Genomic DNA, 22,140 nt, shown 5'->3' with positions numbered 1-22,140 from the left:
CCAAGAGGGCTAAGTACATTGGGCTATAGTATGGGGGGAAAAAAGGCTGTAGCTGTTAATTTAGTGCTGACCTTATTTCCCTGTGCCTCCTCACTTCTGAAGGTATAGATTAAAAACCATTCCCTCCTTGAACCAGCAAGTTCAGACTATTTCCTCCATTTAAAAAAAGTAGGCCTTGGGGCTTCCCTGGTGGCGCAGTGGTTGAGAGTCCGCCTGCTGATGCAGGGGACACGGGTTCGTGCCCTGGTCCGGGAGCATCCCGCATGCCGCAGAGCAGCTGGGCCCGTGAGCCATGGATGCTGAGCCTGCACGTCCGGAGCCTGTGCTCCGCAACGGGAGAGGCCACAACAGTGAGAGGCCTGCGTACTGCCAAAAAAAAAAAAAAAAAAAAAAGTAGGCCCACCATCTTTATTTAGAAATGATAATAAATCATATATTCTGTATCCACAACTGTAGTTACTAAGAACTTACTATTTGCCAGGCATTATGCAAAAGCACTTTAATTTAATGATCTCCTTAATGTTCACAAGAACCTTATACAGTTGGTACTATTATCACTACTTTACAGATTTGAAAACTAATGTTCAGAAAGGCAAAGTATCTCACTCAAGGTCATAATGCTGCTAAATGGAGTTTTCAGATTGACATTTCAGTGCCATTTTGATTTATGTTATATTACAAGTAACATACCTTAAGCTAAACATTACCTTGTTGAGAATATCTTTGGTAATTTCTAGTAGAATCTGGTCGGCACTTCCTGAGGATCCTGTCTGTTTGGAGCCTCCTTGGGTGAGGAGCAAGGACTCAAAGAGGATTTTTGTTTGTTGAAGATCTTTGGAGATATCAACATTTTCATGTAATCCAAATATCTCAGGGTGTTGAGTAAACGGAAGTTTCTACCAGAAAACAGATTCAACAAGCATCACATTTTCACTGGATATGTTAATTCATAAGGTAGACATGTGCAGACCAAAAAGGGTTAAAAATCAACTAAACATCACAACAGAGGAATCAAACTTTTCCAGTTTTCAGTAACTACTAGAAACAAAATATACTGAAAGCTGATTGAACCATAGTACTTGTCTAATCCTATACATTATGGGGGACTACTTCACTATTTGCTTTTTAGAAAAATCACACTTGAATCTAACCCTATTTTCAGTGATATCAGTTACCTTAATGAATTCAATGTACTCATTATAAGTGCCTTTGGGAGGTGCAAAATAGTTTCCACTGGGAGAAAACTTATAATGGGAGTTTTCAATTATGTGTGTGTTATAAAAGTCAGCCAACATGGTTAAGAGGAGACGTCTGTCCCAATCATCTGTCACTCTTCCTCCATAGTTACACTCTCCAGTCAGGTAAGAGATAGCTTCAAATGGAGTTGTATCATATTCATTTATAAATAACTGAAACAAAGGAAAAATGAAATGAGAAAAACCTTGAAGTATTTCACTTCATTTCCATTTTAAGATGGCCTTAAATATCTATCAATCAATCAATCTATACACACGGAAGTGGAGTTGGAAGAATTATCATCATGGTTGTTTTGAAGCCCCATGTCATAAAGGCCCTTATCACAGCACAGAAGCAGAAAAATACAATATTCTGTGGTTGTCTAGTTGGATTAATATATTTGGTAAAACATGACAGAAATAATGGGAAAGTACTGGAGTCGGACAGACCTGAGTTCAAATCTTACCTCAATGGGTAAATTTACTTCTTAGCTTTGGTTTTCTCCAAAATAGGGATAATACCTACCTTGCAGGGTTGCTGTGAGAATTAAAATTCATGTAAGTAATGTGCCTAGTTCAAAGTCTGAGTGAGTAGGAATTTATAGCGGACATTTGATCTCTTTTCTTTGGTGGGGGGCTGCTGACCATCTCATGCATTTCATGTTTCATTGTAAGTCTACAGAAACTGAAAAAGCCAACCACTCACTTTCTCAGCCTCCATTGTGGCTAAAGCCTAGGCTTGTGACCTGGGCTTGGAAACTCAGATGTAGCCATCCTAGACTGAACTGGGGTTTAGGGTGCAAAGAAGCAGGAACAGCAAAGAATTTTTTTGATGACATCAGAGAGTGTGCAGTAGACTAGTGTCTGTGTGGCAGTTATGAGCTGTGGTGTCTACTATTTAATAAGAGTAGAAGGAATGCTGTTACCAGACATGATATGATTCTGGATATGACTGTGGATGCCTTGGCTCTCCAGCCATCTTGGTGATTCTGTGATCTACCCAATATTCTTTCAATAAATTCCTTTTCTACTGTTTTTGTTGACTGATAGAGCTAAAGTGTAGACCTGACTGAGTGGAGGCTAAGAGTAGAGTATAGTGAGGACCTATATAAAGCCAACACTGAGGAGGGCACTGCAAAAAGAAAGAACTAGGGTCCTTGATGGCAACACTTTTGTTGAACCAACCAACTCCAGAGTCTGTCCTTCCTCTGCAACTCTTTTTTATGTGAGATAAAAAGTTTCATTATGGTTTAAGCCAGTTTGAATCAGGTTTCCCGTTACTTGAAGCAGAAAAATGCAGATGGAGATTATGCTTTATAAGCCAAAATTATAATTATTAATACCATCTAGCCAACTATTAGTGGTGTTGGGAGAACTGAATAAGTCATTCTAAGCAAAGGGAATTGCCTAGGGCCTGGTACACAGTGATCCTCCATCAATGTTAGTTCCTTTCTAATTTTACCTGTAGTTGTCGAATACTGATGCGTAAATCTGATTCATTAAATCCATATGGAATATTCCAACCAAGAGGACCAAATTTCTTTCTCTCTTGCACAAGGGCATGAAAAAAACAAACTCCAAAGAGCAACTTCTCCCATGCCTTTAAGATAAAAATATGAAACAAGAAAAAATTCTGATCAGATTTCCATTACTAAAATGAGGGGAACTGATGATCTTTCATTATAAGATTCTATGATCATATATCTCTACAAACTTTTATTTAGAAAGACTATCCGAAATAATGCTTACTATAAAAAGTATTAATCTTATGACTTATCCAAAACCTCCAAGATAGACAAACTACAATAACATTATACTTTATTAAAATGCGATAGTGCTAGAGAGACATGCCAAGATGGCAGAATAGGAAGACCTTGAACTCACCTCCTTCCTTGATACACCAAAATTACAACTACTTACAGAGCAACTATCTACGAGAACAAACTGAAGGTAGAAGAAAAGATTTTCCACAACTAAAGACATAAAGAGAGAACCACAAGATGGGTAGGAGGATCAGAGACATACTGTAGTCAGGACCCAGTTTTGCTGACCCACAAATGAGAGGAATATCACAATTATAGAGTCCTCCCCAAGGAGTGAAGGGTCTGAGCCCCACATTGGGCTCCCCAGTGTAGGGGCCCTGCACTGAGAAGACAAGCCCCCAGAAGGTCAGGCTTTGAAAGCCAGCAGGGCTTATGTTCAGGAGAGCTGGTAGGCTATAGAAAACAGAGACTCCACTCTTAAAGGGTGTGTGCAAAATCTCCCTTAGTACTGATGTTTCCTTCCATGCAGGGAAACTTCAATTAATGTAACACTCCTGGATTTTCTCCATCCTTATACTCACTGGTGGAGGGAGAAGTACCTATCTGATGGGTAAATTTGGGGAAAGTCAAGCAAATATGCTTTGCTCAGCTTTTCCCTTTTCTCTCTTAGAAGTGAGCTTCCTGCAGGGAAGGAAGTTTTCCTCTGTTCCTCTGGGTAGATAAATGTACTTAATTCTGGGTTCAGTAATACTAAGCCCACTTGTTCACAGATGTAAACTACATCTTCCAACCTAGTCTACATCAGTAATTAAGGTTATAATTTGGTTCCCATATGTTTGTACTTTTTCCTGTTTCTTAACTGGTAAGAATTTGGGCAGAGAAAGGGAGTGCTATTTATTGGAACTCCTAACGTCCTCAATACCATGTGCAAAACTTTTTTATATACGGATACATTAAGAGTGTTATTAATATGTCAAAACATTATTACTAGAATTTCCATGAAGGCAGATTTTTTTGGTGATGGCAGTGTCTATTTTACTCTCACTGCATTATATCATACCTAACAAACATATTTGTTGAAAGAATAAATAAATAATGTTAAAATAGATTGCTACTCTTGGGTCTTAATTGTCTTAATCAAATGCACTGTTGGACTTTTGTACAAACTAAGAAATATTCATTCATTCAACAAATATTTATTTGAGTATCTACTACATGGGAAGCAGAACACAAACAATTGGGAATAAAGTAAGATAGGTACAATTTCTATCTTCTTAGGAAATGCCTGAAGTTTAATATTACATAAAATATTTATGTTTTCATATTTTTTCACTATAAAAACACATTTTAAAAGTTCCAGAGGCTGAATATTACCAGTTCCTTTCCCTCGCATCCACTGAAAAACTGAGGATCAGAAACTGGATGAGTGACATATGATTGGAGGAGATTTAGCCGAAGACCCGTAGGAGGCTCATTAGTCATTTTTACTCCATTCTGTAGAATTGTTACTGGAAACTAAGACAAAATAAACAAAGAGCATTACTCTAGATAACCAACTCAAGTCCTAAAAATACATACACTAGTGGATTAAAAATAGGTAGAAGGGAGGACTCCAGAAATATTTTTAAAACCTCTTAAGGTTAAGCATTTAAGATATACAATGTATCAATAACACATAACCAAATAAATGTACTAAACTCCATAGGAAATAAACATACTTTTGGAGATGGGTAACTTGTGAGCCAAAGCCTAAAGGATGAGTTACAGCTTTCGGGAGAAAAATCTTCACATATTTTTTCCAACATGGGCATCCAGGAGACAGCGAGGTGACAGTTCTGTAGGCAAACCCAAGTTCCTTCCTTTATTGCTGCGTTAATCATTTCTGTTGCAATTGGTCCTTGTCCCTGTCCCAGTGAAATAGCTTGAAATTTATTTCCAGACATAGCTTTATCATTTGCAAATTTCAGTAGGCCTAAGAGGGCACAAAAAAATAAATGGTTTCACTGCTTACTCTAAAATTATAAAATATGCCTTATGTTTCAGTGTATAAGTATTTAATTGTTAAAAATTCTAGTTGCCTTTCCTTATAAATACCGAATTTACTAATTTACACTCATCTAAGAAATAGATATTGAACAAGATGATTTATTTATAATTTATTAAGTTGACATTATGCACTTACTGGCCATGGGATCTGCTCCTGGAGATAACACAAAAATTAAGGGAATGGTGCAATTTGAATCCAAATAACTCTTTGCCAAATCAAATGGTGGAGGCTCTACAAACTTCTTCCCTAGTTTGTCAGTTACATAGTTAGTTATGGCTGGAGTTATCTGTTGAAGAGAGAGAAAATACGATCTTTAGAATAACTTTTATTTCACATAACAACTTTGATTATTACTGAAAACCGACAGAGTAAACTATGAGTCTAATGGATAAAAAAAGCATGCAGCATATCATAGGCAAAGCACTAATTTTCCTAATACATAAAAGTTATCTATAAATTGATGGGACAAGACTAACAATCCAAAAGAAAATGGGCAAAGAAGATAAACAGTTTACAGAAAATGAAATAGAAATGGATCTTAAACATATGAAAAGATGCTCAACCTCATTTCATATAGCAGAGACTGCAAACTGTCCCCATTCTGTGTCTCCTTTTGGTAACAGAACCCCAAGTTTTCCCAACCTTTCACGCAGCTAGATGTGGCCATGTGACTAAGTCTTGGCCAGAGAAATACAAATAGACATTATATATGGAGCTTCCAGATCCTATTTTTTATAAGGAAACTGTTTGCCTTCAATACTCTCTTTTCCTGTTCAACAGATGTGGTGTTCATGACCCAGATTCAATCTCACTGACAAGGACCACACTTTAGGAGTCTTCTCTAGCATGAGAGAAGGAACTTGAATCTCTGGATGATCTCAAGAACAGAGGTGCCCTGCCAGCCCTCAAGCAATACTCTGGGCTGTTAGGAGAGATAGAGAAAATAACTCCTATTTTATTTCAGCTACTGTATTTTAGGTCCCTTTGTTACAGCAGCTTTGTCTATACCCTAACACTTATAAATAAGAAAAATACAAATTATAATTATACTTAGATACCATTTTTCACCATCAGCTTGTTATATAAATGGGACAAAGATAGCCTGTGTGTATTTACCCCTGGATTGTTTATTTTTCACAGTAGGCTAAAACCTGTTAGCTCAAAAGTCCACTGGCACCAAACTCAAAATGTTACATATCCAACTGTTTTAAACATAGCCCAAAATAAGCAGATTTTTAACCATTTAGAGTCTGCCTACTTTTCACCCAACATCTGCTAGCCATAAAAAGATAAGCCCCAGGATATAAAGACCCCAAGCCACTGCTGCCCTTCAGAGCTCTGACACAGAGACTCCCAGCCGCCATGCTGATAAATAATGTCGCCCAGATACCACACAAGTCCCCTCTCCATTAGGAATTCCCTCGCCTTCACCTCTCCTTTGGGGTTGTGGACCTCCCCTCACTCCCAGCCTCTGGACAGACACCTGCTATGAGGGATTTCTTCCTCCCCAACAAACAAACCTGTCAAAGTAACATCTAATGAAACTCATGTGCGTTACTGCCACCTCCATCAGCCCCAGAATCCACAACCCCTCTGCACAGATTGGCAAAGATCCAAAAGTTTGGCAACAGGGCTTCCCTGGTGGCGCAGTGGTTAAGAATCCGCCTACCAATGGAGGGGACACGGGTTTGAGCCCCGGTCTGGAAAGATCCCACATGCCGCAGAGCAACTAAGCCCACGCACCACAACTACTGAGCCTGTGCTCTAGAGCCCATAAGCCACAACTACTGAGCCCATGTGCCACGACTACTGAAGCCCACATGCCTAGAGCCTCTGCTCCACAACAAGAGAAGCCACCACAATAAGAAGCCCGCGCACCACAACTAAGAGTAGCCCCCGCCCGCCGCAACTAGAGAAAGTCTGCACGCAGCAACGAAGACACAACACAGCCAAAAATAAATAAGTAAATAAATAAATAAATAAATAATGTTAAAGCTTGGCAACATACTGTGTGGGCAAAAGTACAGGTAAACAGATATTTTCTTATACTCCTGAGGAAGAGCAATCTGGTATAACTTTCATGGAGGACAATTTGAAAGTATCCATAAAATTACAGAGGGCAGGGGCTTCCCTGGTGGCACAGTGGTTGAGAGTCCGCCTGCCGATGCAGGGGACGCGGGTTCGTGCCCCGGTCCAGGAGGATCCCACATGCCGCGAAGCGGCTAGGCCCGTGAGCCATGGCCGCTGAGCCTGCGCGTCTGGAGCCCGTGCTCCGCAAGGGGAGAGGCCACAGCAGTGAGAGGCCCGCGTACCGCAAAAAAAAAAAAAAAAAAAGTACAGAGGGCAAATCCACTGACATAGCAATTTTGTTCCTAGGAATTTATTCTGATATATAGTTGCACATGTGAGAAATGACTTTTGAATAAGGTTATTCATTGCAGCATTTTTATAATAAATAATATGTAAATATTATAAAGATCCATCAATAGAAACTGGCTAAAGAAATTATTGTACACTCATACAATGGAATACCATGCAATTGTAAAAAAAAAAAAGAGAGAACACTATTTATGAATTAGTAGAGAAAAAAGCAATATGCAAAACAGTGGATGCGACCGTTTGTGTTGAAAATAAATGGAAAAAGAATTTATATGTATGTACATTTATATGTGTATAAAAGGACAAGAAGAAGCAGATAACATTAACTGCTTGAGAGGAAGGATGATGAATGGCTGAGAGAAGGAGACTGGAGGCACACTTTTCATTGTATTCATATATTCATGTGATTCAAAACAGTGCATCACTTTTGAACCACAGGAAGATGTGACTTACTTATAAATTATATTAAAATTAATTAAAAATAAAAGAATGCTGTTCATCAATATTAGCAGCAGAAAAATCAGTACAAAGAGGTATTAGACATTATCTTCTAAATGCCAAACGACTTTCTAAAGGGAATGTGTAGGAATTTGATGGAGAAAGGAGTGATCATCACAGGTTTCTTTGGTCCTGGAAGGTTTGTGGAATACATGGGGAGGAAGGATAGAGGCTTCTATATGGGTAATTTACTGTAGTTGTGAGCAATTCTGTAGTTTTAAATAGTAGAAGTTTCAAGGAGAAGAATAGTAGAAGTTTCAAGGAGCTTCTATATGGGTAATTTTGTGTAGTTGTGAGCAATTCTGTAGTTTTAAATAGAAGTTTCAAGCTGAAAAGAGGTCTGATTAGCCAAGGTAATAAGACTGCAAAGCTGTACTTTTGTCATTATTCTACAGGTACTGACAGCCTCCTGAAGGTTTTTTTTAATAAAGAGCTCACAATGACATAGCAGCTTTTTCTTTCTTTCTTTTTTTTTTCGGTACGCGGGCCTCTCACTGCTGCCGTCTCTCCCGTTGCGGAGCACAGGCTCCGGACGCGCAGGCTCAGTGGCCATGGCTCACGGGCCCAGCCGCTCCACGGCACGTGGGATCCTCCCGGCCCGGGGCACGAACCCGTGTCCCCTGCATCGGCAGGCGGACCCCCAACCACTGCGCCACCAGGGAAGCCCTTATTTCTTTCTTTAGTAACCACACGTGAGCAATGATGAAATCTTTTTCATCCTTTTACCATTAACACCATGTAGAGTTTCTACCTAGCACAGGAGATCTTCAGTATACATTTTTAAGGAAAGGGAGATGCTGAGGACACAGAGACCTTGCTCCGCATTACCCTACGCACTGGCCAGGGCAATGCTCCCTGACATGATGTAACTGCAATCGAGTATGATAGTTTTCTATAGAAAAAGTATCTTGTTCCAGTAATTTAACATGAGAAGAAGTTATAAGACTTTTCTATAATATTAAAATATATATTTTAATCCTTCATGTAAGATACTCTAGAGAAGATATTATGGAGACTTAGACCTGGATATGGGCTTTGTGATGATTAATTTTATGTGCCAGCTTGGCTAGGGCACAGTATGTAAATACCTGTTAAGGTATTTTTAAAATAAGATTAACATTTAAATCAGTAGACTTTGAGCAAAGTAGATTACTCTCCATAATGTGATTCGGCCTCATTCAATCAGTTGAAGGCCTTAAGAGAAAAAAGACCGATTTCTACTGAGGTAGAGGGAATTCTGTCAGTAGACCAGCTTTGGACTCAAGCTGCAACATCAGCTCTTCCCTGGGTCTGCAGTCTGCAGATTTTGGACTTGCCAGCTTCTCACAATCATGTGAGCCAATTCCTTAAAATCAACAGAATCCTACTGATTCTGTTGCTCTGGAGAATCCTGACTAACACAGACTTTAACTGAATTTGGTTTAATGCAATTAAATTCAACTCAACTCACAGATATTTACTGAGATGTCCAACCATCTGCCAGGTACTGCTTTAAGTCCTGGAGATATTGAACAAAATAAGACACGGGTCCTGACCTCAAGAAGCTCAGAGTCCAGTGGGAGACCCTACCAAATAAACAGACAATTATTGTGTATTCCAGTGTGGTCAGTGTGGTGTTTAAGCACAGGATCCCAAGCATGGCAGACAAACCAGTAACCCCACATGTGGTACTGAAACAACATCTCCACTGGTCATCACAGAGCCATTCTGTGGAATGCAAATAGGCAGGGGTTTCCCAGATGCAGAGCTACTCATTCCTAAGTTTACCATGAACAAGCGAAGCTATTTGTGATAAAATAATGAATAAAGCACTGTTTTGGCCTTCAAGGGACTTATTTTCTAGTGAAAGGAACATATATATATATATACATACAACTATCAGGTAGGAAAGAATGAGGTACATTTTAATAATGTACAAAGGTCTTTGGGAGTTAGAGTAAGGAGAAATACTCAGAAGTTATGCAATTATATAGGCCTCTGTTTGAACCTACTCAGAGACTGAATGAAGCATTAGATAATGCTCCTTCTGAAACTTTACTAAAAACATAAAATGTAAAAAAAAAAAAAAAAAAAAAGGAAAAAGAAAAGACAGGACCATTACAATCACTTTTCAATACCTTCATTTTATATGTGGTTGTAACTGGAACTCAGAAAGGTGAAGTGACTTACTCAAAGTTTTAAGCTACATATATAAGCATAGCTTTTAGTTTTTGGGGTTTTTTTTAACATCATTATTGGAGTATAATTGCTTTACAATGGTGTGTTAGTTTCTGCTTTATAACAAAGTGAATCAGCTATACATATACATATATCCCCATAACTCCTCCCTCTTGCGTCTCCCTTCCCCCCCTCCCTATCCCACCCCTCTAGGTGGTCACAAAGCACCGAGCTGATCTCACTGTGCTACGCGGCTGCTTCCCACTAGCTATCTACTTTACATTTGGTAGTATTTATAAGTTAGCTTTTAGTTTTTTGTTTAAAATTTTTCCTTTCGTAACACTATAACACTTTTCTCGAGTGTATGAAAATTGGTATCAGCCTATTTCTTTCACCTAAAGAAAGATTTTTGTGCATGTTTGAACTAATAAAATTATGACACATTCAAGATTTTCTACTATCTTCTGCTTCTAGTCAATATGGAGGAAAGGGACCAGATTTACCTTCTTGCCATAAAGAACTAAAAAATGGGCAATATTAATGAAACAGCCATTTTCAGATATAAGGCTGTTCAGACAATAGGTGGTACAGGATAGTGATCCCTGATAAAAAAGAAACAAACAAGGTGAGACCTATTATTCCCTTGACTTTCCTCTGGGAGATACATTCCAGACTGTGGAACAAGGAGAGCAACTGAAAGTAGTACAACACGGTGTTGCTGAGTTGGGAAGACAGGAATCAGAGTTCAAGGAGGCTCAGGCTGCTGGAAGTTTCAGAGTTCAAATTTGAAGGGAAGTATCCAGAGAAAGAGCTCAGGAATCTGCATAATATTGTTCTTGTATCTTTGCTGAACACCATGGTATGTATACCTAGGCCAAGCAAAGAGTGACTGGGGAGCTGTGAACTTGGGCTATGAGGAGCTACCAGAGTTCATAAAAGGCTGGGAATCATTCAAGTTCCCAGTAGCCACAATGGAGAGTCCTTGGTGATCACTTGGGACATTCAGTAAAGGCCCTAGAAGGACCACACTTTAGCCATGGAACTAAACTATCCATGGAGTAAAGGCTATTCTATACCTGCCCTAACAAATCTTAAAAACAATCTTTGAAAGGAGCAATCTGGGGCTTTCCTGGTGGCGCAGTGGTTGAGAGTCTGCCTGCCGATGCAGGGGACGCCGGTTTGTGCCCCGGTCCAGGAATATCCCACATGCTGTGGAGCGGCTGGGCCTGTGAGCCATGGCCGAAGGGCCTGCGCGTCTGGAGCCTGTGCTCCGCAACAGGAGAGGCCACAACAGTGAGAGGCCCGCGTACAACAACAACAACAACAAAAAAAGAAAGGAGCAATCTGAATTTAACTGTATAGTCAAAGGGGTAGGTAAACCTTTTCTATAGAGAACTAGATAGTAAATATTTTAGGTGTGTTGGGCCACATACAATTTCTGCTGCTTATTCTTTTTCTTTTTAATTTACTTATTTTATTTAATTTATTTTTGGCTGAGTTGGATCTTCGTTGCTGCACGTGGGCTTCTCATTGTGGTGGCTTCTCTTGCTGCGGAGCATGGGCTCTAGGCTTGCAGGCTTCAGAAGTTGTGGCATGTGGGCTCATTAGTTGTGGCTTGTGGGCTCTAGAGTGCAGGCTCAGTAGTTGCGGTGCACAGATTTAGTTGCTCTGCGGCATGTGGGATCTTCCCAGACCAAGGCTCGAACCCGTGTCCCCTGCACTGGCAGGCAGACTCTTAACCACTGTGCCACCAGGGAAGTCCTATTATTTTTCTTTAAAACAACCCTTTAAAATGCAAAAATCATTTACAGTTCATGGGCTGGACAAAAATAGGTCACTGGCTAGATTTGGCCCAGAGGTGTTGTTTGCTAACCCTGAACTAGCAGAACAAAAGTCAACAATCTTTAAAGGAAGATGACAAAATCAAAATCATAAACAATGTCCAGCATCCAATCAAACATTACTGGGCATGCCAGGATGTGGGAAAATATAATCTATAACCAAGAGTAAAATCAGTCAGTAGAAACAGATCCAGAAATGATGGAATTAGCAGTCAAGGATTTAAAAACAGTTATTATAACTGTTTTCAAGTATTTAAAGAAAAATATAAACAGAATGAAAAGAGAAATAGAATATATAAAAAAGAACAAAATGAACGTTCTGTAAATGAAATATACAGTTGCTGAAACAAAAATTAATTGGATGTAATTAATAGCAGATTAGACACTACGAAAGAAGAATTCACCAAATTTAAAGATAGCAATAGAAACTGTCCAAACTGAAGTACAGTGATACAAAGGATTTTAAAGTAATTAACAGAGTATCAGTCACCTATGGTATAATATCAAGCAGTCTAATGTATATTTAATTGGAATCATGGGAAAAAATATTTGAAGAAATAATGGCCAAAGTTTTTCTCAAGTTGAGGAAAACTATAAACCTACATATCCAAGGAACTCAATGAACCCATGTGAGCATCTGAAATAAAGGTTAAAGTACCAAATAACAATAACTTTAAACCTAGTACTTCGTAAATGGCAAATTATCTGGGTTCCAAATAGAACACATTTGTCTTTTACCTTATCAGGTCTTAAGCACCGAAGAATTATGATTTTCTGTAGTTCATTTAGCCTCGTATCCATTGGTGCTGGAAATTTAGCATTGTGTGGCTCTTTACTATTGTAGATCTCCCGCCATTCAGCTATATTGTCACAAAAATGATTCCTAATGGAAAGAAAAGCTTAATGATTATCCTTTCATTGGGAAAAAATTTTAAAAAGAGATTGTTGAATGAGGAGATGAATCAAGACAGCTATAGAACTATTTTTTAAAAATCACTAGATTAAATTAAAAAATCACTAGATTACAAATTTACCCATCACTATTCAATGCTAAGTCATTGTGTTTAAACAACTACCTGAGTCCTTTGAATGCAGGAAATTCACTTGCACGACAGATTTCCTCCCAGCTTTTATCCTGTAGCCAAGTTGGATCAGGATTTTTCTCAGAACTCTTAAGACTTACACCTCCAGTTAAAAGAAACATCAGTTCCTGGTATTCAATCTCTTTCTTTGCCCTGTGTTCCCAAAATAAGGACTGCTGTAAATGGTTGTTTTAAAATTGAATGAAGTCAATTTCTGCTTATATAGCCTGGATAAAACAATCAGAACTGACCTACCCTACTGCTATAAACAACTAGAAACTGGAAAAAAATAAAAGAAACAATTGTTTTTAGACATTATAATAGCTAGTGCAGGACTGTGTGGTCCATGAAAAAAAGGGAGACAAGGTGATCCCCATGATTGCCTCAGCTAACCGCCAGGAGGCACTTTTCAGACTACAAAGCATGAGGGTAATCAAATCAGAATCTAGGAGTACTGCTGAGTTGAAGAGACAGAGATCAGAGTTAAGGAAGGCTAAGGTGGCTGGAATTTGTGGGCAGAGTACCAGAAGGGAGGGAGATACATGGACATGGACGAGGAGCTCCAGAAATCTGCATACAAATCCTTTTGATTCTATTGCTAAATGCTAAGTTGTGTATGAGTAGGGTAAAACTCCAGGAGGCCAGGCAAAGAATATCTGGGGAGCTGCAAACTAAGTAGCTACCAGAGCTCACACAGGACTGAACATATGAGTTATTGCCAACTAGAGTTGAATCTTTATTGAACACCAGAGGAATTCAGTGGTGACACTGGAGATACTTTAGTAGTGAAGCTAACCTAGCTGTAGAATAAAGTCTACTCTAAAACTGTCATAAGAAATCTTAAAAATAAGACTTGAAGAGGTCAAACGAATTCAGTATAATTTAAGTACCTAGTGCTCTTTAGAGGAATAAAAAAAAAAAAGAGAGAGAGAAAAACAAATACCGTATGCTAACACATATAAATGGAATCTAAGAAAAAAAAAAAGGTCATGAAGAACCTAGGGGTAAGACAGGAATAAAGACACAGACCTACTAGAGCATGGACTTGAGGATATGGGGAGGGGGAAGGGTAAGCTGTGACAAAGTGAGAGAGTGGCATGGACATATATACACTACCAAAGGTAAAATAGATAGCTAGTGGGAAGTAGCCGCATAACACAGGGAGATCAGCTAGGTGGTTTGTGACCACCTAGAGGGGTGGGATAGGGAGGGTGGGAGGGAGGAGACGCAAGAGGGAAGAGATATGGGAACATATGTATATGTATAACTGATTCACTTTGTTATAAAGCAGAAACTAACACACCATTGTAAAGCAATTATACTCCAATAAAGATGTTAAAAAAAAAAAAGACCCAGCACTTACCAATGTAAAATTCACAACATACATAACCAGAAGAAAAGTCAGTACATAGATACGATGTAGAAGTGATAGAGATGATATAACAAGCAGATAAGAATGTTAAAAGAGCTATTATAAACATGCTGAAGGAGTGAAAGCGAAACATGAACATAATGAAGAGAGAAGTGGGCAAAATAAAAAATAACCAAATGAAATTTGTAGAGATAAAAAATTAAAATCTGAAAGAAAAATTCACTGACTTTTTCTCAGATTTACAGAAATTGAAAGTATGCATTACCAGTAGACCTACACTATAAGAAATGTTCAAGGAAATTTCAGGTAGATGGAAATTTGAATCAACAAAAAAGAATAAAGAGCATCAGAAATGGTAACTAGTAGATAAACATAAATGACATTTTTCTGTTACTTATGTCTCTTTTAAAAGTAATTGACTATAGCTAAATAACAATGTGCTGTGGGCTTTATAACATATATAAAAGTAAAATGTATGACAATAAAACAAAAGCTATGAGGGGAAAGATAAAAGTATATTGTTTTCAGTTCTTATATATATATGAAGTAGTATAATTTTACCTGAAGATAGACTATAATAAGTTCAAAGGTATACCATAACCTAAACAAATCACTAAAATAATAAAACATAAAATTATAGCTAATAAACCAACAAAGGAGATAAAATGGAATCATAAAAATACTCAATTTAAAGAAAAATAGATTTATAGAGACATGGATGAGCCTAGAGACTGTCATACAGAGTGAAGTAAGTCAGAAAGAGAAAAAGAAATATCGTATATTAACATATATATGTAGAATCTAGAAAAATGGTACAGATGAACCAGTTTGCAAGGCAGAAATAGACACACAGGTGTAGAGAACAAATGTATGGACACCAAGGGGGGAAGGGGGGTGGGATAAATTGGGAGATTGGGATTGACATGTATACATTAATATGTATAAAACAGATAACTAATGAGAACCTGTTATGTAAATAAATAAATAAATAAAAATAAAACCCACAGGTTAAAAAAATAAATAAAACAGACACTAAGTTCCCCCCAAAAAAAGAAAAAATAAAAATAGAAAATGAGGAAACGTGCAACAAAGAACAGATGGGCAAAACAAAATAAATCATAAGATGGTAGATTTAAACATAACTCTATCTATTATCTCATTAAATGTAAACAGTCTAAACAATTTCATTAAAGGTAGTGATTATCAGATTGGATAAAACAAGTAAGACCTAATTACATGCTGTCTATAGACACAGTTTAAATATAAAACAAATAGGTTAAAAGTAAAAGTATGGGGCTTCCCTGGTGGCGCAGTGGTTGAGAGTCCGCCTGCCGATGCAGGGGACGCGGGTTCGTGCCCTGGTCCGGGAGGATCCCACATGCCGCGGAGCGGCTGGGTCCGTGAGCCATGGCCACTGAGCCTGCGCGTCTGGAGCCTGTGCTCCACAATGGGAGAGGCCACAGCAGTGGGAGGCCCATGTACAGCAAAAAAAAAAAAAAGTAAAAGTATGGAAAAATATATACCATGCTAACACTATTCAAAAGAAAGCTGGAGGGGCTACAATAATATCATACAAAGTAGATTTCAGAGCAATAAATATTACCAGGGACTTTAAAAAGTCAAGTCAATTTATTAAGAGGACATAACAGTCCTAAACATTTATACATCTAATAACAGAGCATCAAAACACAAAGTAATATTGATAGAACTGCAAGGAGAAGTCTCTACAGTTAGAGATTTCAACTCTCTCTCTATAACTGAACAAGTAGATAGAAAATCAATAAAGATATAGACGATATATGGACCATCTTGACCTCCTTGACATTTTAGAACATTCCACCCAAGAACAGCAAAATACACATTCTTTCCAAGAGCACATAGAACATTTACAAAGATGGATCATGTTCTGGGCCATCTAATGTCTCATTCATAAAATTTCTGGAACAGGAATAACTATAGAGACAGAAAGCAGATCAGTATTACCTGGGGCTGGAAGTAAGAGCAGGAATTGACTAAACTGGCAAAAGGAAACTTCTGGGGATGATGAAAGTGTTCTAAATCTGGATTTTGGTGATGGTTGCACAATTATATAAATGTACTAAAAATCATCTAACTGTATTCTTACAATGGGGGAATTGCATAATGTGGCAATTATACCTAATAAAGCTGAAAAAAAGAGGATATCTCTATTGAGTGACTTCCATTTATATTAATAGAAAAAGGTGCAAAAGAACATTTACAGTATATTCCCTTTGTGTAAGAAAGGAAAATAAGAAAAACATAAACAAATTTATATAAACACACACGCACACAATTCACAAAAATTTACTCGAAATGAATCGTAGACCTAAATGTAAAATGCAAAACTACAAAATTCCTAGAAGACAACATAGGAAAAAATCTAGGAGTCTTTAGGTATGGCAATAACTTTTTAGATACACACCAAAGGCATGATCCATGAAAAAAAGAATTGATAAGGTGGACTTCATTAAAATTTAAAACATTTGCTCTGCAAAAGACAGAGAATAAGAAGGCAAGCTACACACTAGGAGAAAATATTTCCCAAAGATGTATCTGATAAAGGACTGTCATCCAACTCAACAACAAAAGATGAACAACCAAACTGATTAATAAATGGACAAAAGACCTAACAGATGCCTCACCAAAAAAGATATAAAGATACCAAATAAGCAAATATTTTCAATATTATATATCATTAGTGAATTGCAAATTAAAACAAGATTACACTACGCATCTATTAGAATGGTGAAATCCAGAACACTGACAAGACCAAATGCTGGCAAGGTTGTGAAGCAACAGGAACTCTCATTCATTGCTGGTAGAATACAATGGATTAAGGAATGTAAACTATATGCTTGTTGAGCCTCTTCTGGGATCTGTGATGCAGAATGGGTTTAGACTTTCACTTAGGACCCATTTTCAAAGTAATTTTCACAGAGAAAATATTAGTCAAGAAGGAAAATCTTTTAATATTTTAATGGTCCCATGAGTGAGAAAATAAAGGTGCTCCTTCAGCACCTTCCCCTGCCCAATATGTTCTGGCCCCTGAGTTTTTGCTTTTTCCAGAGTGTGGGTCAGTTTCAACATTCAGGACACCAAGGACCACAAGCCAAGATTCCTAAAAATGCTGAGGTGCTGCATGGAATCTCTTGGAAGACAGTTTCTTATAAAACTAAACATACTCTTAGCCATGATCCAGCAATCACACTTCTTAGTATTTAACCAAATAAGTTAAAAACTTATGTGCATACAAAAACCTGCAGTTTTATTCATACTTTTCAAAACTCGCAAGCAACCAAGATGTCCTCCAGTAGGTGAATAGATAAACTACAGTACATCCAGACAATGAAATATTACTCAGTGCTAAAAAGAAATGAACAATCAAGCCATGAAAAGACATAGAAGAATCTTAAATGCGTATTATTAAGTGAAAGAAGCCAATCTAAAACCTCTATTTCTTTCTTTTTTTTTTTTTTTTTGGGCCACGCCACACGGCTTGCAGGATCTTAGTTCCCTGACCAGGCCGGCAGTGAAAGCACCGAGTCCTAAGCGCTGGACTGCCAGGGAATTCCCTGAAAACTCTATTTCTTGATCTGAGTGGTAGTTATGCAGATTTTTGCTTTGTATGAATTTACCAAACTGTACCTAAACATTTTGTGAGCTTTTCTGTATGATCCAAATTTTAAAAATCAAACATCAAAACACCAATACTACTATAGAGAAAGGTACAAGTAAAATCATGAATTATGCAGAGCTAAAACATGATATCCTTCTGTGAGAAGCCATTGATTAGGTTTTCCAGGCAAGTTTTTTTTTTTTTTTTTTTTGCGGTACGCGGGCCTCTCACCGTTGTGGCCTCTCCCACTGCGGAGCACAGGCTCCGGACGCGCAGGCTCAGCGGCCATGGCTCACGGGCCCAGCCGCTCCGCGGCATGTGGGATCCTCCCAGACCGGGGCACGAACCCGTGTCCCTTGCATCGGCAGGCTGACTCTCAACCACTGCGCCACCAGGGAAGTCCCAGGCAAGTTTTTAAAATAAAGAAAAAGCAAGTAACTTACAAAAGAAGATTGGCACATAATAAAAAAGAAAACAATAGCTTGTCCTTCTCAAACAGTGATCGGCATATATTACAATACAAGTTGTATGTGAAGTGGTCATTTAAATATCGTAGGCGCTTTTCCAAAATTTTGGATTTGTTACTGAAAGGTTAAAAAAAAAAGGAAAATATATTGAGTCAAGTAAAACTAAGAAAAAATAAGTAACATATGAATTAACATACAAGTTGTTTTTATTTGATCGAAATAACCACTGTTGAAAATATGAAACTACACACACACACACACACACACACACACACGTGTGCATATATTGGGTTCACCAAAAAGTTCATTCAGGAAAAATCCCGAACGAACTTTTTGGCCAGCCCAATAAAAATGGTGACATCTGAGTAAGCTCTCTGGATTGTACCAGTGTGAACTTCCTGGTTGTGATACTATACTATAGTTATATAAGATATTATCATTGGAAGGGAACCCTCATACACTATTGGTGGGAATGTAAATTGGTACATAGTCCCACTATGAAAAACAGTATGGGAGTTTCTCAAAAAAATAAAAATAGAACTACCATACAATCCAGCAATGCCACTTCTGGGTATTTAGCCCCCCCCCCAAAACTCCAAAAACACTAATTCAAAAAGATATATGCACCCTATGTTTACTGTAGCATTATTATTTTTTTAATTGAAGTATAGTTGATTTACAATATTGTGTACATATCAGGTGTACAGCACAGCGATTCAGTTATACATTTATATATATATACATATAAATCTATATATTCTTTTTCAGATTCTTTTCCCTTATAGGTTATTACATAATATTGAGTATAGTTCCCTGTGTTGTATAGTATGTCCTTGTTGGTTATCTATTTTATACATAGTAGTGTGTATATGTTAATCCCAGTCTCCTAATATATCCCTCCCTCGACTCCTGTTTTCCCCTTTGGTAACCATAAATTTGTTTTCTGTGTCTGTCTCTTTCTGTTTTGGAAATAAGTTCATTCGTGTCTTTTTCTTTTAGAGTCCACGTACAAGCGATGTCATATTTGTCTTTCTCAGTGTGGAATACTTCACTTAGTATGAGAATCTCTAGGTCCATCCATGTTGCTGCAAATGGCATTATTTCATTCTTTTTTTATGGCTGAGTAATATTCCACTGTACATATATACCGCATCTTTTTTATCTCTCTTCTTTTTATTAATGTAGTATACCATATTGATTGATTTTTTAAACATCTTTATTGGAGTATAATTGCTTTACACTGGTGTGTTAGTTTCTGCTTTATAACAAAGTGAATCAGCTATACATATACATATATCCCCATATCTCCTCCCTCTTATGTCTCCCTCCCACCCTCCCTATCCCACCCCTCTAGGTGGTCACAAAGCACTGAGCTGATTATCTTTTCAAATTATGGTTTTCTCTGTATATATGCCCAGGAGTGGGATTGCAGGATCACATGGTAGTTCTATTTTAAGTTTTTTAAGGAACCTCCATACTGTTCTCCATAGTGGCTGTACCAGTTTACATTCCCACCAACAGTGTAAGAGGGTTCCTTTTTCTCCACACCCTCTCTAGCATTTATTATTTGTAGACTTTTTGATGATGGCCATTCTGACTGGTGTGAGATGATACCTCATTGTAGTTTTGATTTGCATTTCTCTAATAATTAGCGATGCTGAGCATCTTTTCATGTGCCTTTTGGCCATCTGTGTGTCTTCTTTGGAGAAATGTCTATTTAGGTCTTCTGCCCATTTTTTGATTGGAATTTAAGTGTCCATCAATAGATGACTGAATAAAGAAGATGTGGTATATATACACAATATATACTTAGCCATAAAAAAGAAAATTTGCCATTTGCAACAACATGGAAGGAACTAGAGTGTATATGCTAAGTGAAATAAGTCAGATAGAGAAAAATATCATATGATCTCACTTATATGTAGAATCTAAAAAACGAAACAAATGAACAAACAAAACAACACAGAAACAGATTTATAGATACAGAGAGCAAACTGGTGGTTGCCAGAGGGGATGGGGTAGGGGCCATATAGGTGAAGGGGATTAAGAGGTACAAATTTCCAGTCAGAAAATAAATCAGACATGGGATGCAACATAGCATAAGGAATATAGTCAATAATATTGTAATACTTTTGTATGGTGACAGATGGTTACTAGACTTATTGTCGTGATCATTTCTTAATGTATTTAAATGTTGACTCACTATGTTGTACACCTGAGACTAACATAATATTGTATATTAACTACACTTCAACTGAAAAAAAAAAGATGTAAGAACTGGAGAAACTGGGTAAAGGGTACATGGGACATCCCTGTACAGTTTTTTGCGTGTGCAACTTTGTATGAAGCTATATGTTAAAAATGGGGTATAATTCTATGAGAAAATGAAATATGGTTTATACCATCTCTCTATTTTCAAAATTCTAAATTTCTTATTGTAATCCCAAATGACTGAAAACAATCAGTTAATTAAAAAGCACCTACTGAATATCTATTAGTGTGAGAATCTAAGCTGGGGAGGGAACTGTAAGAGATAAAGAATTATGAAACATTTACCTGCCTCAAAGAAGCATAAAATCTAGATCAAGATCCATATGTTAAAAAAAAAAAAAAGAAAAGAAAACATATGGACAAAAGTGATTACTTCCGGATGGGTTATGACTAATAATTATTTTCTTCTTTATACTCTTACATGCTTAAAACTTTTGCAATAAGAATACATTGCTTTCATTTTTTTAGTTCAATTTTTTCAGTAATACTTATGGGAATCTAAGACAATACACCCATTCTAGGAAAGTTTAGCAGTTACTTAAAAAAAAATAAACAAGCAACTACCACATGACCCAGCAACTGCACTCCTGGGCAGTTATCTTGGAGAAATGAAAACTTATGTTCACACAAAAACCTGTCCATGCATTTTATAGCAATTTTATTTGTAAAAGCCAAAACCTGGAAATAACCCAGGTGTCCTGTAACAAGTGAATGATTAAACAAACTGTAGTACATCAATATCATTAAATACCTCTCAGCAATAAAAATGAGTAAACAACCTAAATGAATCCCCAGAGAATTATACTGGGTGAAAAAAAGCCAATTCCCAAAAGTTACATAGTATATGATTCCATTTATATAACATTCTTGAAGTGACAAAATTATAGAAATGGAGAACAGATTAGTGGTTGCCAAGGGTTATGGTCAGCGTGGGAATGGGAGGAAGGTGAGTATGGCTATAAAAGGGTAACATGGGTATCCTTGTGGTGATGAAAGTACTCTGTATCTTGACTGTGTCAACATCAATATTCTGGTTGTGATATTGTACTATAGTTTCTCAAGATGTCACCATTGAGGAAACTGCATAAAGAGTACATGGGATCGCTGCATTTTTTCTTATAATTGCATGTGAATCTACAATTATCTCAAAATTAAAAGTTTAATTTTTAAAAAGTAATACTTGGATCCATGGGAATGGGATGGAAGGGGAGGGGGTAGTGACACTTCTCTGAGCAGACCTTCTGTATGGGATTTACTTTTGGAGTCATATTGATGGCTTACGTACTCAAAAATATAATATAATGAAAATCAACAAGGAAAAGGGGGAAACTCTAAAATGAAATATAAAAATAAACAAATTACCCTATCTGTATTTCACATGAATAACAAAC

General features: G+C 37.4%; 1 protein-coding gene across 2 annotated transcripts in view; it reads right to left on the bottom strand.

The window, feature by feature from the left end:
- The window catches only part of DNAH12 (dynein axonemal heavy chain 12), a 213,395-nt gene that overhangs the window by 16,229 nt on the left and 175,026 nt on the right, over positions 1 to 22,140 (bottom strand). For both annotated transcript variants that reach the window (XM_081247432.1, XM_081247431.1), the window contains 9 exons: positions 18,455 to 18,595; positions 12,997 to 13,155; positions 12,659 to 12,803; positions 5,181 to 5,331; positions 4,717 to 4,970; positions 4,373 to 4,513; positions 2,698 to 2,835; positions 1,176 to 1,409; positions 708 to 896 (listed from right to left, as the gene is read on the bottom strand). In XM_081247432.1, coding sequence (XP_081103558.1) covers positions 708 to 896; positions 1,176 to 1,409; positions 2,698 to 2,835; positions 4,373 to 4,513; positions 4,717 to 4,970; positions 5,181 to 5,331; positions 12,659 to 12,803; positions 12,997 to 13,155; positions 18,455 to 18,595 — 1,552 coding nt within the window. The remainder of the gene's footprint in view (positions 1 to 707; positions 897 to 1,175; positions 1,410 to 2,697; positions 2,836 to 4,372; positions 4,514 to 4,716; positions 4,971 to 5,180; positions 5,332 to 12,658; positions 12,804 to 12,996; positions 13,156 to 18,454; positions 18,596 to 22,140) is intronic.

The sequence above is a fragment of the Mesoplodon bidens genome, assembly GCF_964165515.1.
Source record: "Mesoplodon bidens genome assembly, chromosome: 10".
In the NCBI taxonomy this organism is placed as follows: Eukaryota; Metazoa; Chordata; class Mammalia; order Artiodactyla; family Ziphiidae; genus Mesoplodon; species Mesoplodon bidens.
This window is presented reverse-complemented; position numbering and strand designations above follow the sequence as displayed.